The 24,152-nt window shown below is 47.7% G+C and overlaps 3 protein-coding genes and 1 long non-coding RNA gene across 15 annotated transcripts in view; 2 read left to right on the top strand and 2 right to left on the bottom strand.

Annotated features, from left to right (window-relative positions):
* Positions 1-3,721, top strand: part of chd6 (chromodomain helicase DNA binding protein 6) — a 95,107-nt gene extending 91,386 nt beyond the window's left edge. For all 10 annotated transcript variants that reach the window (XM_088390201.1, XM_088390200.1, XM_088390192.1 and 7 more), the window contains one exon: positions 19-3,721. In XM_088390201.1, coding sequence (XP_088246327.1) covers positions 19-1,050 — 1,032 coding nt within the window. In that variant the 3' untranslated portion in view covers positions 1,051-3,721. The remainder of the gene's footprint in view (positions 1-18) is intronic.
* Positions 3,722-3,893: 172 nt separating this feature from the next.
* On the bottom strand, positions 3,894-5,207 carry LOC148390321 (uncharacterized). Its single transcript, XR_015861368.1, has 2 exons — positions 5,014-5,207; positions 3,894-4,916 (listed from the first exon to the last, which is right to left on the bottom strand). It is a non-coding gene; the product is annotated as an uncharacterized LOC148390321 (long non-coding RNA).
* Positions 5,208-7,609: 2,402 nt separating this feature from the next.
* LOC148390319 (uncharacterized) overlaps positions 7,610-24,152 on the top strand; it is a 30,489-nt gene continuing 13,946 nt past the window's right edge. The window contains exons 1-2 of one of the 2 annotated variants that reach the window (XM_088390202.1): positions 7,610-10,506; positions 10,636-11,052. The gene's annotated coding sequence lies outside the window, so the exon portion shown is untranslated. The other variant, XM_088390203.1, reaches the window with a different exon arrangement.
* Positions 11,334-23,108, bottom strand: rspo4 (R-spondin 4). 2 transcript variants are annotated; one of them, XM_088390204.1, is made up of 5 exons: positions 22,842-23,035; positions 21,627-21,815; positions 20,608-20,745; positions 17,600-17,830; positions 11,334-12,989 (listed from the first exon to the last, which is right to left on the bottom strand). In XM_088390204.1, exons 1-5 carry the CDS (start codon positions 22,912-22,914, stop codon positions 12,886-12,888), a joined length of 735 nt encoding a protein of 244 aa, XP_088246330.1. In that variant the 5' UTR covers positions 22,915-23,035; the 3' UTR covers positions 11,334-12,885. The 2 variants fall into 2 exon arrangements, with proteins under 2 accessions (XP_088246330.1, XP_088246332.1); XM_088390206.1 differs by lacking the exon at positions 11,334-12,989 and adding an exon at positions 16,243-17,175 and having other exon boundaries at positions 22,842-23,108.

The raw sequence follows: 24,152 nt of genomic DNA, 5'->3' as shown, positions 1-24,152 counted from the left end.
CCAGTCTCGCACCCGCAGGGTTTCCTCCCAGAGGGAAAGTTCTCCCGCATCCTGACGGAACCAGTCAACCGGGACCCCTCGTCACGCCGTCGCGGCCGCCGCCCACGCAGTGAGATGCCCAAACCTCTCCCGTCAGATGCCTCGGGCCCGCCGCCGCCCATCTTCATGAACGGAGCTCTGATGAGCGGCGTCGACTCAGTGGTGGCCATGCAAAACCTGCGCAGCGGGATGCCCGGCATCCCTATCTCCAGCATCATGGCGGCGGGTTTCCCTCACGTTTTTCCGGCGGGCGTGGGCGGGGCGTCAGCCGAGGATGCCAAGAACGGCTTGAGCATGTTACCCATGATGCTGCACGGCGTGCCGCCGTCCCCCCGCGGGGCCGCCGTCCCGCAACATGCACTGTTCAGTGTCATGCCGCTGCACTCGCCCTCCTCCGCCTCACCGGCTGCGAAAGCCACTGCAAGCGCGGCAGAAATGGGCGGCGGCGCCTCGGCGGCATCCGCCGAGGCCGTCCCTTCCCAGGGCCAGAATAAGTGCGACTCACATCCCGGCGGCCATCTGACTTTCAACCCCTTCCTGATACCCGGCGTGTCGCACGGCCTGCTCTACCCGCATATGTTTGTGCCACACGGTGGCATCATGGCGCTGCCCGCCGTGCCGCACGGCGCCTCTGCTAACGACGCCTCCCCGGGGAGCCCCAAGAGGAGGCGGCGGCGAGAGCGGGACGAGTCGGAGCGGGCCCCTCTGCGCCAGAAGCCTGATTTGCTCCAGGACCCAGAACCGCAGCCGCGCCGGGAGTCAGAACTCCAAGAGGGAGCGGAATGCCGTCAGGAGTCGAAATATTGCAAGGACCTGGATCTGCGCCTGGAGACGGAAGAGGAGCAGCAGCGCAGCGAGGAGCCACAGCCGCAGGCCGAGCGGAGCCCGTTTGTCCCGGTGCCCTCGCTGTCCCCGACACAAGAAGCGCACTGCCATCAGAGGCCTGCGGGAGAGCCACGTGACCCAGAAAGGAGAGCAAGACAAGCGGAAAGACAGGAGCAAAGCGTCTAACAGTGCAGGAAAGAAACTCTTGAGTGTAACGTTTGTGCCACATCTGTCAGTCAGTCATCCGACATGAATCCTCCTCCTCCTCGGACCAACATATTTTTTTTTGACGTAGCCCCCTCCATCGGAGATGCTCCTTTCTATTCTCTAAGCTCCTATGACGTGTCGCCATCCAATGGTCCCTCTCGGGCGGGCACTTCCGTTTTCCACTTCATCTCTTCAACGCCGACCCATCACTACAAAAGCAAAGCAGAGAACAATCATGATGCATGTTATTGGTTGTATGATTTTTGTTTTTTTATGACTGAGAAGACCATGCTTTCAAAAACGCACGCACGCACACAAACACACGCAGTCACTTTCTTACTGACAAGTGTTAGAGCCACAGTCATCAACAAACCCCCCAACAATATAGATTCTCTTGAAGACAACATTTTGTTGGGGAAAGACTTACCTTAAGCTTAAAAAAAAATACACTTTAATTTGATTTGACTTTATCCTTATAATATTGCAACTTTTAGGGTAAAGAATGGCGTCCATGACATGTTTTTGTGGAGTCTGTGGCTCTCTCACTCACTTTGACAGATGCTGCAGGGAGCAGCAACACATCCATCAACACACATTTGCACAGCTCCATTGGAACTTGGAAGCCAATTCACTTGTCACCAATGCACACCCATTAAAAGAGATTGTTTGTATCTTTTGTGACATTGCTACACATTCACACACAACAGCCCTTTTTTTTAACTCGAGGGCAGAGGACAAGGTCATTTGGAGTGTAGCTTGGAAAGTCAGAAGACCCCCCCCACACACACACACTTACCCCACCAACCTGTTTGCCTCCCAACAAGCTTCGAATTGGGTCGCAATCGGACTCTACTGAGAAGTTTTGATGGGAGCGCTTCCTTTGCCAAATAAAAAGCACCCAAAATATTTGCTTCTCATTAGAATGTAAAACTCCCTGTTAAGCAGAATGGCTTCTTGAGATTTTCTTGTCCGGGAGCTGTCTGCCAAATTTCTCGTCACGTCCGTATTGATTCAAACGGACACTAAAATGGCCACTTGACATCAAACAAACTTTTTTTTTGGGCATGGCCTTCAGAGACTCTTTTTGTGGGTCGGCAAAATCCAGGCTGCTTGATCAAGTCAAGTTTAGTTATATAGCCCTAAATCACAGACAAGTCTCAAAAGGCTTCACATGTGCAAAATTGACAATTATTCTCAACATCCCCTGATCTAAACTCCCAGGAGGGCAAGGGAAAAACCCGTACTGTGGAAAAATGACAAACCTTGAGAAGAGACCACAGATGGGAGGATCCCCCTTCCAGAATGACCAGGTTGCAATGGATACAGAGAGGGTACGTGGAACATAATGTAAAACAATCCAAAGAAAAACTATATGTCCATATTCAAAGTGAAGAGCTGCAGTGCCCTCAATTGTCATGGCAGTGTGGTCAAACTGGCTTTGGCAGTGGATCCTCCCCACAAAGACAAACATTGTTAGGTCCCCTTGAAATGGCCCTGCAAAGGTGGGCTTCCAATCTAAAAGTGGCTTGCTTTTTTGGCCTCCCCCCCACCATGGCATGTCGACCAAACAAATCGCCTTCAGATCAACCCCTTGTTAAGAATGTTTCCATTCATCTCCTACCTTCTGATCAGCAAATTGAAGAGGTACTCCCCATAATTCCACCCGTTGGTAAAATACTAAATGGGTTGTAGTGCTTTTCTACCTTTGCTACTCCGAGCGCTCTGCACTGCCTCCCTCGTTCACCTACTGATGGATGAAGCGGCAACTAGAGCAACGCTTCGGCGCAGTCTTCACAGTGGCTGGAGAGTGAACCTCCGACCTCTGACTTGGGAGACGACCACTGAGCCACGCCGCCCCCTTCCCAAAACTAATTAGGTTGCCCAGCTGTAGCGCAAGTGCTCCATGTGGAAATTTCACTCTAAAAGCCAGTACAACTGTTTTTGGCTAGTCGTGTATAGCTGTACATGTCCTGTAAAGTGTACAGTGCAGTAATGTTGCTGATGCTGAGCGCTGCTGTGACTGCTGACAAACTGCAAGTCATTAACATTTCCTGAGATGCCGCAAAAAGGCACCCAAGCACTACTTTTCTGCTTCCAAACAACGCTCCTGTCTCTTGAATGTAGTCCTTTGGCAATGAGATGCTACGACATGGCACCAAAGCTCTACTTTTATATGCGATGAGGCTTGGGCGCCAACGTGGGCTGTTTCAGAAAGCACAACGGAGCAAAAGAAAAGCTTTGGGGTTAAAAAGCGGAAAAAATAGGTTTGCAAACGTATATACACACATGTATATATCAACAAACACGTGTGGTGCTCTATATTGCTTTTTTTAATGATTCTTTTTGGCCTTCTGCTTGTTACTCATTGGCTGACTGTGTGTGCGCGTGCGTGTGCGAGTGTGCGCACGCGCGTGCTGACAGGAAGTTATGAACATCCAACAGGGTCACGTTGTTTTTGAAATGACGTGAAAAAAAATACATTTTTGCACAGTCCTCGTGTGTGGCAAGACAAAAAAAAACACTTGGTAGACATTGCCTTGCCACAACTTATTGTGGTGCCACATAATTTATTATTATTATGATGATACCTTTTGCTTTGGCCAAATATTATTTTGTCTTATTAATCCAAGTAAAAGAAAACATGAAGAAACCCTTCATTTGCCTTTGTTTGTTTGCGTGGTGAGACGACATCTATCAAAGCACAAGATGGAGTCTGAGCGCCTGTTTTCATAGACGACAACCAAAAAGAAACCGAAATCTAATTCACAAGCTGGAGGGCAGAGGAGGAGGTTCTTTGGCCAATGGCCTGGATTCCACACAAGGTGCTGTAGAATTTTATTTTTTTTTCCCAAGCAACCCGAGGGCCAGCCTGACATTTTGCTCACTCATTTTGTGGTTTCACTTTTTTGGGGAAAACTCCACTTTTCTGGAAAAACAAAGAGAAAACCACACCAATTCCTTTATATAATATTAAAATGACTTCGACTTAAAAAGTGATGTTATTCCTGTCAGGTTATCACAGCTTTCATGAAGAGTTGCATTCTTTTGCGCACAGATTTGAGTTTGTTTTGATCCAGAGGGGCGTGCTGCTGCGCTCAAGTGAGCTGGGAACTCGGAAAAGGCCTTCATGTAAGCTGCTACAAACATTGTTTTTAAATCTTTCACTTTAATCTTTAATCCGAAATCAAAAGTTGTTTGGGGTCTTAAAATATTGTTCTTTCAAATGGGTCACATCAGGGGTCACCAACCTTTTTTAAACCGAGAGCTACTTCCTGGGTACTGATTAAGGCAAAGGGCTACCAGTTTGACACACACTTCTGAAATAGACAATTTGCTCAATTTGGCTTTCACTGTGTGTTATTGTCAATTCCAGTTCATATGTGTGATTTTAATAAGAATAGCAAAAATACATTCAAACCATAGTTTTTGACCACAATCCGTTCCAGAAAGGAAGTTCGAGAAGCGAATCGGTCGAATCCCGAATCTTTTTTTCCTCTCTTTTTCTCTATTTCCTTCTTTTCTCTTTTTTCTTTCTGCCTTTTTGTCCATTCGGCAATGCTGGTGCCTTCTACCGCACCTCAGTATCGCTTCGGATCGGATATTTTTTTTCCCCTGGGACCGGGACAGCTGCGCACATCGGTCGAGACCGACGTAACTCTACAACGGCTTCCTGCTTATCCGGCCAGTGCTGACCGGGTCCCTTGCCTTGGCCTCGCAGCCACGACCCCTGTGGGGAGTCCGCACCCTCGTGCTCGTCGGAACCAACGACCTCCGCCGTGCTAGCCCCGTGGTGATCATCTGCACGTGCCCCGGCTGGGTGCCCAGGACGCTGCTCACACGTTTGCCTGTTTTGTGATGGTTGTACTAAGTTCATCTTGTTTTTCCTTTTTAATCACTTCATTGGTTTCTTTTATATCAAACAAATTATTTTAGGTGCATTACCTGACATGTTTCGGCGGTTTCTTCCGCCTTCATCAGAGTGTCAACAGTGAAGTGACTGGTTTGTGATGTTTTCACCGATTCACGACCACGGTCCATTGGGCGCCGTTGAACTGGACTGCCCTTACACCTATCTATGGACCCTGTGGAGGCTATTTTGTGTATTTTGGGGTGTTCTCTGATATTGAGGGGTTCTGGTTGGCCGCTGTTATTTTTTTTCCTTTGTCTTTTTGCTTTGCTTTGAAGGCTTTTATCTTTCGCACTTTCTGGCTTTCTTTGTGGCGCCATTGTGTGAGAGCCTATTGAGTTGCGCTCATGCCATCTGTGTGTCTTTTGTATACCCGTACTGCTGGGGCCTGAATTTTCCCCACCCCCGGGAATCAATAAATGTTCAATCAATCCATTACAAATAATGGATTTTTTTTAAATTCGTTTCAAGACAAAAAAAACCCCGCCTTTTTTAAGCATTTTTTCATTTGCGCATATTTGTCCGATCGCGCAACCGTCGCCCACCGTGTCATCGCTGCAACGACTGATTTGACACACATGCAGAAAACTAACTCAGATGTCCAGAATGAGTTGGGAGTGTTTATTGGAGGAGCTGCGTTGAGGTAGAGCGGGATGATCGGAGCTAGGAGCACGGAGCGGGGCAGCAGTGGCGGGGCGTGAGGAGTTCAACCAGAACGGCGTGGATCTTGGTGCTGATCGGTGGAAGTAATAAGAGGAATCTGAAGAGCGTGGCGTGGATGAGCAAGGCGAGAACTAGGAGCAAGATCAAGGAGCGAGAGGCACAACCGTGGAGATTATCACACTGGTAGGGACGCTCAGTCGACAGCATGTAAGGGCACTCCTTAACGAGCCTGATGAGTCACACCTGGGCCCTCTGCACCCTGCTCACAGTTGCCCCCTGTGGATAAAAGAAACATGCCACCCCGGACCCTGACACACCGCGCAACAGCACCGCGCTGGTCGCATTATTGTATTATTATCATTATTATTATTGTATTATTCAATACGTCGATCGCGATCGACCAGTCGATCGCCAAGCTACTACTGGTAGATCGCATGACGTTAAAAAAAAAAAAAAAGCAGTATGCTAGAATCCAGCCCATCGCTTGATTGACATACAGGTAGGCCTGTCGGGAGGCAATCACAGTGAACCGCACATGCGCAATATACGGTGACTACAACCCCTCACTGCAGCAAGTTTAACGGCCGCGCACACACAAACCGCCAAAGTTTATAAGCTAATCAACGCACGCACTCGCGTTTTTCTTTTAAACAAAAGAAAGTTTATGACCATCAAAAATGAGTGGGGTTGCTGGACCAAGTAAGAAGCCAAAAACGTATCACTTTCAAACGGAATGGGAGTTGGACTTTTTTCTCACAATGTCATTTGACCTGCGTGAAGTTGGCCCCCTCAACCTCGCAAAATTTAAGGAAAATAGTCTGATTCGTTTGTGCTTCGTTTGTGCCGAACTTGGCCCCCCCTTTTTTTCCAAATGGACCCAAATTGGTACCTTTCGTTTGTGCTTCGTTTGTGCTCGTTTGTGCAGCAAAAACTTTCGTTTGTGCTGCTACGGTTTTGCAGATATTACACATTTAATTTATAGAGATGACGTCACCGTATTTCGTCGCGAATTTCGTCGCGAATTAAATTTTGCAAGGTTGGGGGGGCCAACTTCACGCAGGTGCATTCCAGTCCAGGAACTTGAAATTCGCGACGAAATACGGTGACGTCATCTCTATAAATTAAATGTGTAATATCTGCAAAACCGTAGCAGCACAAACGAAAGTTTTTGCTGCACAAACGAGCACAAACGAAGCACAAACGAAAGGTACCAATTTGGGTCCATTTGGAAAAAAAGGGGGGGCCAAGTTCACGGTGACGTCATCGCTAGAAATTGAATGCCTAATATCTCCGAAACGGAAGCAGCACAAACGAAACTTTTTGCTGCACAAACGAGCACAAACGAAGCACAAACGAACGGTACCATTATGGGTCCATTTGGAGAAAAAGGGGGGGCCAAGTTCACGGTGACGTCATCGCTAGAAATTAAATGCCTAATATCTCCGAAACGGAAGCAGCACAAACGAAACTTTTTGCTGCACAAACGAGCACAAACGAAGCACAAACGAACGGTACCAATTTGGGTCCATTTGGAGGAAAAGGGGGGGCTCGATGACGTCATCGCTAAAAAATAACTGTGTAATATCTCCGAAACGAAAGCAGCACAAACGAAAATTTTTGCTGCACAAACCGGCACAAACGAAGCACAAACGGACGGTACCATTTTGGGTCCATTTGGGGGGAAAGGGGGGGCTGGGTGAACTCTGGATGACCTATAAAATAATCGTTCATAACTAAAAAACCATAGCAGCACAAACGATGATTTTTGCTGCACAAACCGGCACAAACGAAGCACAAACGAATCAGACTATTTTCCTTAAATTTTGCAAGGTTGGGGGGGCCAACTTCACGCAGGTTGTCATTTTCTAAGTGCGTTACAAAAATACACGCACTATATTATTTATTTATTTATTTATTTATTTATTTATTTATTTATTTATTTATTTAACTAACTAACCATCCATCCATTTTCTGAGCCGCTTAGTCCCCACGGGGGTCACGGGTGTGCTGGAGCCTATCTCAGCCGTCATCGGGCAGTAGGCGGGGGACACCCTGAACTGGTTGCCAGCCAATCGCAGGGCACACAGAGACAAACAACAATTCGCCCGCGCAGCTAGGGACAATTTGGAGTCTTCAATCGGCCTACCAAGCATGTCTTTGGGATGTGGGAGGAAACCGGAGTGCCCGGAGAAAACCCACACAGGCCCGGGGAGAACATGTAAACTCAACACAGGGAGGGCCGGAGGTGGAATCAAACTCGCACCCTCCTAACTGTGAGGCGGATGTGCTACCGAGCCGCCCTTATTTATTTATTTATAAATTTATTTATTTATTTATTTATTCATTCATTCATTCATTCATTCACTCATTCATTCATTCATTCATTCATTCATTCATTCATTCATTTATTTATTTATTTATTTATTTATTTATTTAATTTATTGTAGTGGGTAGCTCTTTGTGACTTGGTCATTTTAAAAGTAGCTTGTAAGCTGAAAAAGTTTGAGCACCCCTGCTCTACATGAATTCTACCTTAACTGTACCAAGAAAACACGTTCCTCTACATCAAATCTAGTCAATTCATGGTTTGTCAAATTTGGGGTCAGGAAAGGCAGTACCACTACGGCGCGGAGGTCACAGTCCCTGAAAGTCTTACCTCCCAAAGGTGGGGGGGTGGGGGCCCGGACCTCCGAACCGCAGTGCAATACCTCACCTTTCTTCATGCGAAAAGCGCTCAACTGGACAAAATTACATCAGGGTCACCATCTGTTGCATGTTGTTTGGGATGTCCGTTGTTGAGCCAGGAAAAACAAAGATGTGGAGTAAGAGTTGTGTCAGGTCTAAGTACCATCAGACATTAAACCACACGCTGGAACAAAGAAGAGAAGACAACCAGGATAGGTTTACTCGCGAGGAGAACGATAGAGAAAGGAAGCTCAGTTACAATCTCCATCAATTCTGAGTCCTTACTCTGCGTACTCCTCTTTTTAATGTTTTGGTTGCCCTGGTTACAGAGGCGTTGCTACACTAAAGGGAGGGGGTTTGGAATTGTAGCAACGCTGCCTATCTAAGGAATGTAGTGTGGTGTGATTCAGCATTTAATTGTCGGTCCGTGACCCCAGCACTGGAATTGCAGTCTGTCCTGTTTCCTCAACCGGCTGTCTTCTCCATGGTTGGCTGACTCGTCCTCGACTGTGATCAGATAAGTTGAAGCACGTTGAATGCTGCGTTCCTGTGGAACAATGCAACTAAACCTTTGCTAAATTTGTCTAATGAGTTTATAATATTGAGTAAATAACCCCAAACACTTAAACATTTAGTAAATATGGGATAACTTATATGCAACTACTTCAAACTGCATATAACACAACAAAGAAAAACATTTCTGATCAACAGCAATCTATGAATCAAAGCTACAGTTAACAAAAAGGAAAGAAGTTCCTTTGAACTAAACGAACATTTTGCCTGTGCAAAGGAGCTCTTCTCATTGCTAGTGACGGCCTCTTACAGCAGTTAACAAACAGATAAGGAAAGGACAGGAAGGATACATAAAACTGATTGGGAGTCAAAGGACATCCCTGGAGCGAGATAAAATTAGAAGAACTCAGTTGAACAAAAATGAGAAGGAGTTCAACTCGGAAAAGATAAGGCCCCCAGGTCTGGCAACCAAAGGCTTCACCTAAATTATTCCAACAAGTTAGTTCATTATTGGCAAGATCTTGGGTTGTTTAATGGCGGCCAGTACACCAGGCACGGCAGCAGATAAAACAACAGTCTCCTTCTCGAGTTCACAAGATTTTATACTGTCCAGAAAAGGTGGGAAAGCATCACCTGACCATTTGGTACCTGTGTGTATTGGGAGGTTACCGCCCTTATACGTATTTGTGTGTGTGTGTGTGTGTGTGTGTGTGTGTGTGTGTGTGTGTGTGTGTGTGTGTGTGTGTGTGCATGCGTGCGTGCGTGTGCGTGTGCGTGCGTGTGCGTGCGTGCGTGTGTGTGTGTGCGTGTGCGCCGATGTGGCCACAAAGTTCTTGGTGCTGTAGCCATGTTCTGATTGAGCAGTTATGTTTATATAAAATAATAATATTTGCCCGCATATGAACATGAAAAAGTATATGAGTTTGTCTAACTTAACAAAATATGCACACATTGCTGTTTCACCCACTTCAATACTGAAACAAAGACATTGGGCCATTAGGTGACCGCATTACACAATATCAAGATCTGGAAAACCAAAAACATTTCTGTTGGAATAATTAGATGGTCGGCCTGACCAAAGGCCTCATTATTTACAAGTTGAGAGTCCTTTGCTTCAACAAAGGACTCTGTCTAGCCTCAGAGAATTCCTTTAGCTCCCTTCCTTTCTTATCTCACTAGTTCTTTAATTCACAAGGACTTCTGTCCTCATAAGCCAACTCTGTAGTTTTTATCTATGGGTTGTTGTTGATTTAGACTGTTTGTCTTTAAGTGTTACAGAAAAAACATATCTGTTGAAGTAGTTGCATATAAGTTATCCCATATTTACTCAATATTAGTATTGTGTGACACTTAGCAAGAAAGTTGCATTGTTCCACAGGAAAACGACACTCAACACGCTATCTAATCAAGGACGAGTCAGCCAACCGGCTGCCAACCAGCTGAGGAGTAACAGGACAGACTCTGCATTGCTGGAGTCACGAATTGGCCAAGGCCTTGCACCACATAACATTCGTTAGCTAATCAGCGTTGCTACAGCCACAATCTCCCCTCCCTTTAGTGTAGCAACGCCTTTTGTAACCAGGGCAACCCAAAATAAAAAGAAGAGATAGCGGGAGAGAAGCTCATTGGTGGAGGACTGTAACTGGGCCTTCTACGTAATTCTCCTCGTAAGTAAAACGAATACTGATTGTCTTCTCCTCTTTGTTATATTGTGTAAAATAATATCTGATGGTACTTAGACCTGACAATCTCACTCAATACTAAACTTCAAATCTTCAACTCCAACCTCAAAACAGTGCTGCTATATGGATCAGAAACATGGAGGACCACCAAACACATCACCACTAAACCGCAAACCTTCACAAATCACTGCCTAAGACGCATCCTCAGGATCTTCTGGCCCAACTGCATCAGCAACACCAGCCTGTGGGACCGCACCAAACAAGAAACAATAGAGATATGAGGAGGAAGTGGAGCTGGATTGGACATACCCTGAGAAAAACAACACGGCTATTACTAAACAGGCGTTAACATGGAACCCACAAGGCAAAAGAAGTAGAGGGAGACCCAAAAACAACTGGAGAAGGAGCACAGAGCTGGATGTCAAGAAAAGGGGACTGTCGTGGAAACAGCTGGAGAAAATGGCACAAGACAGACGAGGGTGAAAACTCTTCATCAATGGCCTATGTTCCGAAAGGAATGTAAAGGCCTAAGTAAGTATTACACAATATGCCTACATTTGTTATTTTGGGCGACACCAACACATATAACACATAACGTATAACACATATACATATATACATATTGTCATATAAAGCAGTTAACCAAATGTCAGATTTTTTTGTTTTCATGTGCAAAAATAAAAACATGGAATAAACCACTCAAACACCACCCGTTTTAAAATTAAAGTTTATTAAAATAATAATCATTAATAGTAATAATAATAATAATAAAAGTACATTTCGAACCAGCAATCTAATGTGAAATTGCAATATTTAGACGTATAAATGCATAAACTGGTTGTTTAAAAACTACTGTAAGTATTATAATATAAAGATTTCCCAAAGAGAAGCATAATCTCCCCGCTGTTGCATACCGACGCATCACTTCATGCAATAAAGTTGAAGGAGGGGAGGTCAACAGGTGTGCCTGTGTAGGTTCACCCGTAAAGACTTGTTTCCCCTGCCGCGGGAGCGCGCACGCCTTGTTTGGAAAGCGGTGGAAAGCGAAAAAGCGATGCCGTGCGGCAACAGCACTTGGTTGTTTTCAATAAAAACATGAACACACATCTGCGTCAGCCAATTTTAATTTTCATAAAGGGTTTATTTCATTTTATTTCTAAGTTCATTCGCGTTCTGCCGTTGACACGAGGTGCGTTCAAAGACCAATCGTACAGACGGAACACTCATTCACTTCCCAAAAAGCAATGCTATAATTACGTGAGATCTTTGCATAGACCTCGATGCAAAGGAGCTCCTCGTTTTGGGGAGCATTACATGCTACAAGGACTATATATTACAAAGGAGACCTTTTCCTTCATTGTGAGTATCATTAATCTATTTTTATTATTCATGTATTTTCTAAGCAACTTAATATTGTTGCATTTAATAATTTGCATTAAAATGAGTGCATTATAATTAAATGTTGACACTACAGCAATGTGAAAAGTGTAATGGGGGTCTACTTATTCTCACAGGGCCGCTGTGAGGATTTGATCGCCCCCTGTAATTTGGGCTAGGAAGGAGGCAACCCGTTCAAATTTGCCACACTACCTGAACAGACCCCCAGGAAACCAGAGAAAGAGTCAGTCGATGTCCAGGACTCACCGTTCTCAAAATGGGAGGGGTCACAAATTCTCACGGGGCCGCTCTGAGGATTTGTTCCCCCCCTGTAATTTGGGCTAGGAAGGAAGCAATCTGTTCAAATTTGCCATACTACCTGAACAGACGCCCAGGAAGACAAAGAGTCAGTCGATGTCCAAGACTCACCGTTCTCAAAATGGGAGGGGGGCACAAATTCTCACGGGGCCGCTGTCTCATCTCTGCTGATGAATTTGCTGCATATCTCGATAGCTTTTGTGGTTGATTTAGGCGGGGCCCGTCCACTGCTTCGGACTGGGCCTCACAGTCCAAATAAAACACGACTCGTATTTTGAAAGTTGCAGTTGTGTGCCTCAGCACACAAATTTGGGCCCATCCACTCTGGACCCCTCCGCTCTGGGACATTTTGCCATTGCGCAAGCATAGCGGCTAGAGGCCCGCCCCTTTAAATGCGACCGCTGACCTGCCCTCTGAAAGCTCGCCCTCTTGTCCAAATGCACGTCCACATTCAAGCAGGGCCACTTTGGAAAGACCTTTTCTGCAAAGACTGCAAACTGTTTGTTGCAGCTCCGCCCCTTCCGTCTCGGGACCTTTAATAGCACCGCAATATCCTTGTGTCCGTGTTATCGAGGTGCACTAAATTGACAAGAGGGTGTCCCAGTTTGCGGCCGACTCTTGAATTGTTGCCTCGTTGCTGTCCTTGAGCGAGCAGGTCTGCTGGGCATCTCAGAAAACGTTGCGCACATTGCTGGCGTTGCTGATGGCCAGCATCCACAGCGGTTTCTTAGGATGGTCGCTGCCTCGCCCTCGCGTCCTCGGCCTTCTGGTGCCTGGAGACGAGAAAAGCCTTTTGGAAACAGCCGTTCATGCAAATCCACTTGCTCGTTTTTTTGCCACGCATTCTGTTGACCCGTCGACGGGGTTTTGGATGATGTGTCAGCTTTTGCAAAATTTGCTGAGGCTGCGCATTCTGTTGAACATCCACGCTGCGTTTCTTTGGAGAGCTGCCACTTTCCTTTCCTTTCCTTTCCTTTCCTTTCCTTTCCTTTCCTTTCCTTTCCTTTCCTTTCCTTTCCTTTCCTTTCCTTTCCTTTCCTTTCCTTTCCTTTCCTTTCCTTTCCTTTCCTTTCCTTTCCTTTCCTTTCCTTTCCTTTCCTTTCCTTTCCTTTCCTTTCCTGACGGACGGACGGACGGACGGACGGACGGACGGACGGACGTTTGACTGAATGGATGTGTTTTTGAACACCTTCTATGCTGAGATTGCAGTCAGAACTGTTGTGCAATGTGTTGTCCTTTTTTAGACAATTTCTTTCAATGTTTGAATGTCATTGTCTTATTTTGTAGTGTAAAATAATTTCTTTTTGAAAGCATCCAAATCAACTAGCCAATGTTATCAGTTTGAAAATGTCTTTAAAGCACGTGGGAAAGACCTCTATATATATATATATATATATATATATATATATATATATATATATATATATATATATATATATATATATATATATATATATATATATATATATATATATATATATATATAGTATATATTTTCTTTTATTGCGGGCTTCGTTGGCCCTTCTGCACAATAGTCTGGAGCGTCCATGTCCATTTGTCCCGCTTTATCCTTCAGCTTGTCAGCTGGAGCTCGTCCTGTCCCTCATTATGTGGACGTGTTACACACAAAGGCAAAGTTTGGTTGGTGTCTGCGTGACTAATGCCAGCACACGGCATCAAAACAAAAGTCCATAAACACCTTTCAAACTGGGGATGAGAAGATGTTTCAAAAGCCATTTTGTTTGCTCGGCCGGCACCGAGACAACTCAGGCTGTTTCTGTTTAAGGGACGGTAGCAAAAATGTCAGCAAACGACTGACGCGGCCAAAGCCGACGTTTGGAATGACGTCACAACAAGTGGCGGCAGACAGGTGGACAAATGGACGGAAGGACAGACAGATGGACAGACGGATTGGGTCGCCTACACGCAGCAAATGGCTTTGTCCGGAGTAAATCCGAAGAAGAGGGAGGGAGGGGGCAGAGAACTCAGACCTACCAAGTGGCCGTCTATTTTGGCTGCTTTTTTTGTCTAACTCCGCCAAATTTTGACGCAAGCGTGGACGAGTCATGCGATGGGATAGTGGAAACGTAATTTCGATCTCTTTGTGCGTCTTGGCATGTGAAGAAATTGCCAATAAAGCAGACTTTGACTTTGACTTTGATTGTTGACAATTTAGCTATCAGCAAATGAAGTGGGAACTCTTTTGATCGTGAATTCATCATTTGGAGCCCGTGTTTGATTTAAACTCATCTGCACAATTTGCCTTCTCCCATTTCTCTTGTAAAAGCAAATCCCGTTTCTTTGCTCAACCGTCTCCCTTTTTCATTTTATTCCCCACATATGCCGCAGACTGAGGCCCTTTTCCAGAGCAGCATTTGAAAACTTGTTTTGCGGTGCGTTTACTGTGAGACAATTCACAGGAAACACACTTGGGCCATGGTCCACGTGAATGCGCGTGACTCCCAGCCAGAGCAAAGAACGCAAGTGATGTGGATCCATGGGAAGAAAAGTTGCAAAAGAGAATGCCATGCTTGACCCCTGCAGAAGTATTGGGACACATGACAGGAAGTAAAGAAAGAGGAGGAAGAGGAAGAAAATTGCCCAATAGCAGGAAGCCAAATTTGTCCATGTGCCGTCTCACCGCGTCATGGAATTTGCTTGTGTGGGTTCACTCCAAACCAGCGGACATGAAAAGAAGAAATGAAGCACTTTGATGAGCAAACATAAAGTTGCGCCCGAGCCAGAGAGTGTGTGTACCAATTTTGTGTGATTGCACTCAGAGAGGACATGTGAGCTCTCAGCAAATGTTCACGGTGCCTGGAAATTGCTGATGCGCCTTCCTTTGACTGCATGAGGCTGTGGCACGGCTACATTGAGGACTGCGAGCGAGCGGGCAGATGTACTGGCTGGGAGAAAAGAAGCAGAAGAAAAGGAGCAGAAGTCACAAATGTCAGCGAGAGGGCAAAAGGAGAAACAAGGAAAGCGTAGGGGGAAGAAGGAAAAAGAGGCGGAGGGGTTAAAAAAAGGAAGGGAGGGAGGGGAAAAGTCGAAAGAAGATTTCGTTACGTAATTCTAGAAAGCCCTTGTCTCTTCCCAGTTGGGGATCCTCTAGACGCCGCTCAAGAGTCAAACAGCAGCGTCATGCAGAAAAAAAGGGCAAGCGGGGCACAATAGCAAAATGTTTGTTGGCAGTGCGATGAGCGATGAACACAGAATTATCCTGGAGTTGGGATTTTCCGCCTGCGCGTGGAGACGCGCTTGCTCTCGTCAACGTTTTTCACTGTCACGTCACCACTCTGGAATCGAACAAGAGCACATCTGTGTTTCTCCTAACAAGGCCACATGGCTTCAAGTTATAACATCCATTTTACCCCACCATAAAAATACAATTTCTGATGGGTTTCTTGCAGTTGCTCGCAGTCACGGCTGCCGGCAGAGGCGGCGGCAGAGGCGGCGGCAGCAGCAGCGAGCCCCCAACCCCATCAGGAGCGTCGTTTGCGACTTTGGTTGATGGAATTGTCATCCTCAACTTTTTTTTTTTTTTTTCCCCCGCGTAAACCTTCCATCCTTCTTTCCTTCCTTCCTCCCTGCCTCCCTCCGATGGTTGCATGGACTCCAAATATGACATTTGCAAACATCTGCTCTGACTTTGGAACACAATGCTCAATGTCTTTGCCACTTTGTCCACTTGGCACGAACCAAAGCACTGTGAGTCATCGTCGACGTATTTTGCCACATTTTCGGCGCTCTCGCTTTGAAGTCAAGTCTTGTTTTGGAAGAAAAGGAAGGGAATTCTGAAACTTTTCTCGATCTGCTTCAACAATGAATAACGCCAAAGATTTGATAAGTTCACCCAATATTAGATTAATTGTTTTAATTTTGAACTGAATTATTGAGTGCTCTGAATTATTGAGTGCTATTTTCATCATTTGAAAAAAGAATTACAAAATTTATATTGGTCACAGAAATCGCAAAAACTTCTTGGCCACAAAATGCTGCGAAGCCATCAAGTCTGTTTTGGTCCTTAACGTGTGCCATCGGTCGGCTCGAGTTGGTGTCGACTGAGCGGTCCCACTATATTTCAACAGTTGATTTCTGATTTCTGTCAGAGTTGCGCTCGGGGAACCAAACACACAAAAAGCTTGAAAGCTTGCTTGTTGACCGAGAGAATGGAGCAAAGAAAAGCAAACCAAACTTTGCTTTCATTCCCCCACCAACTGATGGTGAAGCTTTTTTTGGGTGGCAAAAATGTGAAATTGCCCTTGTTGTCTTTTGATCCCACATGGGCAAACATTTGCACAAATGCGCCAAGAAACGGGACACAGTCCTGGCTTGCGTCAGTGACGCAGCCCGCCGATCGTGTTCATGATTTTGGAGATGGAAAGGCTCTCCAAATGTGTTTGCATGGCTACAAAAATTTACAAGGCGCCCTTTTGGTAACGGGCCATGTTTCACAGCAAAAGATCGAACTTGACGAATCTTTTCAGGCTTGCCCACCGCACATCCCGCTGCAAAATTTGACAGAAGCTCCTAAGAGTGTCGGTGAGGGACTTTTTGTGTCTCTTCAAACATGAGCCTTTTTGTCTTGTGGGTCTTCCCATGGTGGATACGACTACCAAATTCCACGCCAGCTTGCTAACGAATCTGCTTTTGCTTGAAATTCCAGCAGGCCGCTTTAGCGTTTGATGTACGAGACGGCGGGGCGTGCTGAAGATTTGCGGCTGAGCTTTTCCACTCGGGGGGGGGGGGGGGGCACTCTCCCCGTCCTAAAGGTCTGGCCAGAGTGGAGGTTAGCACCACTCTTTCGCAAAATTCGAAATCCAAATGCTCCGCTTTGGAGCAATGCTGAGGAAAGGAGCTGAGATGTCTTCATTTCAAGAGGGCAACTCTGTGTATCGTAGGGTTTTTTGTACTGGTAGTTCGCTACTGGGAGGTTGCAGGCTGCCTCCATTTGTTTTCCTGCAAGGACACAGAAAGCAAGCAAATAGTGACAGAAGGAAGAAATGGAGCGCAAAATAGGAACTTTGAGGGAATTGATGACGGAGAGTATCAGAGGGGAGAGGGGCGGCACCACGGGAGGCCTCGCACTTTTAGGTTCTGGGTTCCAGTCCCAAGAAGGAAAGAACGACAGGAATGGAGAAAAAGCGACCGAGTCCAGTCAAGGAAGAAAGAAGAAATTTCACCTGGTAAGGGAAGAAAGGAGTCCAAAAATAAGAGGACCAAGAGAAGCTGCCTGGCCCGCTCCGCAAGTGATCTGTCGTGTCAAAGCTTTGCTCCCCTGCCCTAGTCCCGCGTTTGCATTTGTGGCATTTACAAATGGGTTTCTGAATTCACTTGACAAGGTTTGCAATTCATGTGTGCGTGTGGGCTGGTGCCCCCTGACCTGCGGGGCACATCATGGTCATCCGGCACTTTCTGGTCTCGCGATGCAACAGGCAGGTGGTCCACTCGGGCGGGGCGCGCTCGGGTGGGGCGTGCTCGGGCGGGGTGTGCTTGGGCGGGGCGCTCTCCCGCGTGCGGCTCTGCTGTCCCGACCTGAAACCGCAAGGGGCACCATCACGCAGGCAGGCACTCCACACACTCCACTCGGACAGCGACGCCAGGACACACTCGTCTGAGAAGAAAAAGAAAAAAAATCCATCCATTCGACTGATGGAGCCAGTCTCTTGGTGCAATAAAAGAGCAAAAGCAGTGACATGTGCAAACCATCATCAAACATTCAAAGCAATTCTCAACAGATGGCCTTCAAGGTGACGAGCTTGGAAGAGGCACGGAGGGAGCGCTTGCAGGGGGAGGCCGCAGCTGTGCCGTGCCGAGGAAAAACAAGAGCCACAAAGGGAGAAACCGCCGTCCCTGCACTCAAAGGTCACCTTGCCCGCAGCCGGCCCATTCGAGAGCGGCCTATGGTGGACTCTGGGGCACCGTTTGACAAAAACCTCAGGCGCCATCTCAAGAGGAACAAGTGGTGCAAGTGACTGGAAATTGCTAGTTTTTTTTTTTTTTGTGGCTCTTGCCATGATGGATGCAAATTTCATGCTGCAGTCAGGGGCAGTTGCTTGTGGCAGGGCATTCAGGCCATCACGGACTACAAGCCCACGCTGTAGAGCTGTGAGAGCAACATCCCTCTGCTCAACGATCTGAACCGCTTCTTTGCTCACTTTGACGCTCAGAATAGTACTTGCCCGCTGAAGACCCCTCCCCCTCCACACGAGCAGCCCCTGTGCCTCTCTGCCGATAGCGTGAGGAGGACACTTGCTATCAACACTCGTAAGACAGCAGGCCCGGACAACATCCCAGGTCGAGCGCTGATGAACTGCACTGATGAGCTTAAGGGTGTCTTCACAGACATCTTTAACACTTCCCTGAAGCAAGCCATCGTCCCATCATGTTTCAAGGCTGCCACCATCATACCTGTGCTGAAGAAAACTGCTCCATCCTGCTTCAGTGACTACTGCCCCGTAGTACTGACACCCATCATCATGAAGTGCTTTGAGCAGCTTGTTATGACACACATCAGATCCATTCTCCCCCCTACCCTTGACCCCTTCCAGTTTGCATACCGAGCCAAACGGTCCTCTGAGGATGCAATCTGCTTTGCCCTCCATTTGGCCCTCACCCACCTGGAAAATAGGGACTCGTATGTGAGATTGCTGTTTGTGAACTTCAGCTCTATATTCAATACCATTGTACCACAACAACTCATCTGCAAACTCGACAAACTGGGACTCAGTACCCACCTCTGCAACTGGCTACTGGACTTCCTCTGTCAGAGGCCTCAAGTAGAACGTGTTGGCAAGCGATCTCAAGCAGCATCTTGCTGAGCATGGGGGCCCCCCAAGGCTGCGTGCTCATTCCGCTGCTCTTCACCCTGCTGACGCATGACTGCACTGCAACCCACAGCAACAACCGCATAGTGAAATTTGCTGACGACGCGACTCTGGTGGGTCTCATCACCAAGGGTGAAAAACTCAATACAGGTTGGAGGTCGACCTTCTGACCACGTGGTGCAGGGACAACAACCTCCTGCTGAACGTCAGCAAGACCAAGGAGATTGTTGTTGACTTCCGGAAGGGCCACACCCAACACCTGCCACTGACCATCGAGGGTGCTGTGGTGGAGAGAGTGAGCAGCACCAGATTCCTGGGGGTGCACATCAGTGAAGACCTCTCCTGTACCACCAACACTGCATCACTGGCGAAGAAAGCTCAGCGCCGCCTGTCCTTCCTGCGGAAACTCAGGCGTGCAAGTGCTCCACCAGCCATCATGACCACATTCTACCGAGGCACCATTGAGAGCATCCTCTCCAGCTGTATCGCTGTGTGGGGTGGAAGCTGCACTGAATACAACAGGAAGGCCCTGCAGCGCATAGTGAACACAGCTGGAAGGATTATTGGTGCTTCACTCCCCTCCCTGAAGGACATTTACACCTCCCACCTCACCCACAAGACGACCACAATTGTGAGTGATGTGAGTCACCCCGCTCACACTTTGTTTGATCTTCTGCCCTCTGGGAAGAGGTACGGGAGCCTGCGCTCCCGCACCACCAGACTCACCAACAGCTTCATACGCCAGGCTGTTAGGATCCTGAACGCTCTCTCCCCCCTCCACCCTCGGCTGCATAATGTCCTGGCCTTTTTGGCCATGATGGCTGCCTTGCACTACTCCACTTGCACTACTCCACTTGTACTTTTGCGCTATTACACTGACTGTCTGCTGTATGCACAATTGCACCATTTCAACCGAGCTGCTCTTGTTTATTCATTATATGTGCCTTCTTCTTTTTACATTTTGTATTGTTTACTTGAATGTTTTGTTTGTCTGTGGACCAATTGGGTGTAATATGTCTCCACCGTGGGATCGTAGGAAACGCAATTTCGATCTCTTTGTATGTCTTGACGTGAAGGAATTGAGAATAAAGCAGACTTTGACTTGACTTTTTCTTGAGTCTTGCCTTTGCCGGCGGCTCATCCAACTCTTAACCAAAACGGAGGACTGAGACTTTTCAGAATTTGGGAGTCTTTTTTTGGGTGCTTATGCTCGTGACAGACGTGTTTGGCAAATTGACCAGGTGCTGAATTTCAAAGACAAAAAACATTCTTTACCACTTAGTCAGTCAGTCTGCAAATTGTGTCCATTTGACAGACCTCCTGCGTCTTTCCAGACGTTTTTGTGGCTCTGCCCATGATAGAAATTGTCTTCCAAATTTTATGTTGCCAAGTCACAGGACCAATTTTCAAAAGTGAGCATCTCAGAACTGGAGGTTTGATATTCACAATGAAAGGTTCAAACCAAAATGGGTTTCTTAGTATTTTGCAGCTTGGCCACGTTTGGTGGCTCTACTCTCGATGGACACGTCGTGCGAGCGTCACGTTGCAAACCCATGATCCTTACCAAGACATTGGGAGTTGTTGGCCAAGGTCCCGGAGGGACAGACGCTCAGGCAGCGGCCGCTGAAGAGGTGGAAGCCCAATTTGCACCGCGTGCAAAAGTCCCGTCCGAAGCAGCGCTCGCAGTTGGCCGAGCGGCACTCTGCACACAACAGCGAAGAGGCATGAGGTCAAACAATGCGCTGGCCTGGCGCTGCGCCACATGTGTCTTTGAGCCGAGTGGGGATTTTGACATTTTGCCGCTCGCTTTTTGAGCCTTGCCTTACATGTCAAGCAAAAACAAGGCTGCCATTGATTTGAAAACGACTCGCATCAAAGCATGACGCGCACCCCCGGCAGCGTCGAAGCTGTTAAAGAAACCATGCGCCCTTTCTGCTGCCGTCACAAAGTGGCCGTGCACTCCGCCCGGGAATTTGTTTTACTCGACGATGCCGGGATGCTTCAGCAGCTCTCAGAAGGCCACCCGGTAAAACAGCAGAGCTCTCCATTTGCGTCACCTTGCTAACAAAAGCTGACACCTCCTCATTTCCAGAGGGCGCCAGCACAAGGACGCAGCCGTTAGGCCCCATCCGATGCTTTGCTGACAAATCTGCCCCATTTGTCAAATCGCCATTTGCATTGCTGTCGACTGCAGATGCTCCTGTATAGTACTTGAGTGTTTCATCTGAGACGCTTATTTGCAACCTTTGAGATTTTTGCCATTTGTAAATGTTCTTCCTTGTCAACGGGCGTGGCCGACACACGCTCGAGTGGTCCCGTGGCCAATCAAATCGAACATCAAATCAAGCCCATCAAATGGTTGCATGTTCAGACGCTGCCTTCCTTGACTCATTTGGACTGGCTGAGGGCGGGGGACAATGAGCACAAGTGATGCAAGAAATCTGAGCGGAGCATCACTCATCTCAGCTGTGTGCATATTTTCAAGAGCCTTGAAAAGTTTAGTATCGAGCTTCAGCACTTGTGGCATGCGCGCCACCTGGTGTTTGTCACGTGTGATTGTGGCCGTCGGCGCTGCGCTCGTACTCAAGCATCGGTTGAGGTGGCGCCCCCTCTGGCCAAAGTATCCTGTGGGGCAGGCGTGCAGGCAGCTTCCGTGCTGGGCCACACCATGCCTACGCAGCAGAAGGAAGAGGCGCTCGGCGCAGCGCACGCAGCCGTTGTCGCGGGAACACTCCTTGCAGTTTGTGCAACTCCGCGACCAATCTTGCTCAGCTGAGGAGAGAGGACACCAAGAAGAAGTAAAAGGCCTCGTCAGCCACCAAATTGTTATTCTCAACAAAACCGAAGGCCAGACTTTGGCTCCCCTTTAACTGCTGACATTCTTGTCCTCGGAAGCTTTTTCAATTAAATTCTGGAGCGACCACCTTCATAAAAAGGTCCCCAGCTCTGAGCCCGGCAAACGCCGTGCGCCACCCCGACACGGATCTCATTCCTCGCATTCCCCCATGTACTGATTGCAAACAGAAAGAGGGAAACACCGAACATCTGTTTGTCCATCTGCAGACGCGGCACGGGTACAGCCGCTGAGCCATCAAAGCGCAAATCAGGCAGGACCCGGTTGCCCTTCGCCTGCGCGGGAGCGGGGATGAAAGACCAAAGGCCGGCAAAAGGCCAAAGGCCAGCAAAAGGCCAAAGCACGACGGGATGTCCGTTTGCCGACCACATGCATGGGGGCGAAGGACGGCGCTCGCTGGCTCATCTGCCGACGGCAGCCCGCTCGTCAGCGGCCCCTTTGCCGTGGCACCTCGCCGCTTTGTCGCTTCTCGTGATACTTCCTTGTGACTTCTGTGACTTTGTTTTGGGGGAATGTGTCCAAATCATCTTATTTTGATTCCCTCAAAATGACAATGGCGTGCCCTCTGAGGACGAGACTGGTCAGTTTTGTCATTTGGCTCTCGGGAGTCCAGTTGCTTTTGAAAAGTCACAACAGATGCAAACATCAAATCACATTGCAAACAGACGATGCCAAAGAATCACCGGTCACTCTCGTCTCTGTCAAATGTGGTTGGAGTGTGACAGCTTACGCGTGGACGCCATCGTTTTGAGGAGGACGATGGCCGCCCGCAACATGGCTCGAACCAAATTTGCCCTTCAAAGCCTACGAGTAAACCACGCTCATGGCTAGAAAATCCACCCGCAAAAGTCTCAATGCTGGTCAACGCGGTTTAATTCAAGTCCGATGCTTGGACTCAAATGGCGGAGTCTCTGCTTGAAAGGCGGGCGGTCGGGCGCACTTACCATAGGGCCGGCTCACACTCCTGATGGCGTGGCAAAGCAAAGACATGACAATGGCGACGAGTGGCAAACGCATTTGGGCTCCCGGCAGGCGCTGGCTGGCCTTCAGGTTCGGGCTGCCGACATCCGCGGGAAAAAAGCAGCCCTCCGGACCGTCCACTTCTGCGTTGACAAGAAGATGACAGGTCTGGAGGAGAGCGGATTGGCCAAGGAAGAAGAGCAGCTGAGGAGCAACTGAGAGGAGCTCCTTCTGGATGCCGTCAAGGAAACGTCGCCGCTGAGCAGCTCTGACAGCTTTTGCTCTAAACAAGCCGCTTTAATCCTCTCTTCTTTTTTCTCTTTAACCCTTTCCAGGGCCGTAAGTGGTTCCACATTTGCACTGAGATCTATGACAGCCTCCTCCTCCTCTCCTCCTGCTGGACGTGCAGAATTATTTTCCAAAATGAGCAGTCTCTCTCTCGCTCTGTCTCGCTCTGTCTCGCTCTGTCTCGCTCGCTCTGTCTTGCTTGTCTCACCTGCGACATCGAAACTTTGACTTCGGCCTCTCACTCATGGGCATTGGGCTCAGAGCCAGAACCTTTTGCGGCGGGAAGGCTCAGCCACAGCCGACAGCAGCGGCCGCTGAAGCCCCAAATTGGGAAATCCAGAACACGACACCCTCTGTTGTAACAAACACTTGTGACGATTCTGATTTGGATCAGAGTTGCAAATGCAATATTTCACACGTACAAAACAAATTTTAGATAACCAAATTCTGAGAATTTTCTGAAAATGGAAACTTCCCATGGTGGTGGTTGTATGGGTTGGGTTAGGTTGGGGACACAGAGAGCCAGGACGAATTCATGAATTAAGAGCAATAAGCAATTCCCTCGGCTCTTTGGCCAAGTGTAATTTCCAAAGTTAGCTAACTGAACTCAGGGGCAAGTTATTTCAAATGTGTTCTCTTCTCAACGCCACGGCGACGGAAGCCAGCAGCAGCGCCACCTTGCACGCTCCACGATTGCGGATTTATCCGTATCATCAAGCATCATGATTCATCCACAATGCCAAAGAAAGTGGAAATCAAAGAGAAGATGTACACATATCCGTCCACAATTAGCAGCGCGCATGCATTATTTTCTAATGTAATATCTTTATTGGATGTGGCTGCATGCACATGTCTTGTAATTGTCTCACTGCGCATCCCTGCTGGAGCGCATTTCCGTCATAATTGTGTTGCGTGACTTGCTCAGTGTCGCGTGTTTGCTGCTGCATTCAACCGCACCTCGGTCGTACAAGCCAGACAAGATGTCACAAACCAACCTGCCGTTTAAT

The sequence above is a fragment of the Syngnathus floridae genome, chromosome 11 (genome assembly GCF_059516105.1).
Source record: "Syngnathus floridae isolate MCC-2025c chromosome 11, RoL_Sflo_1.0, whole genome shotgun sequence".
In the NCBI taxonomy this organism is placed as follows: domain Eukaryota; kingdom Metazoa; phylum Chordata; class Actinopteri; order Syngnathiformes; family Syngnathidae; genus Syngnathus; species Syngnathus floridae.
This window is presented reverse-complemented; position numbering and strand designations above follow the sequence as displayed.

Bases quoted from the DNA above. Each gene is read 5' to 3' on its own strand.
- rspo4 (XM_088390206.1), bottom strand. From the start codon at position 22,914: ATGCGTTTGCCACTCGTCGCCATTGTCATGTCTTTGCTTTGCCACGCC. The intron at 20,746-21,626 runs GTACGAGCGCAG...TGTTGTGTGCAG, and splicing joins CCACCTCAACCGATGCTTGA to AGTGCCGCTCGGCCAACTGC. The intron at 17,831-20,607 runs GTAAGGATCATG...TTTTCTTCTCAG, and splicing joins CAACAACTCCCAATGTCTTG to ACGAGTGTGTCCTGGCGTCG.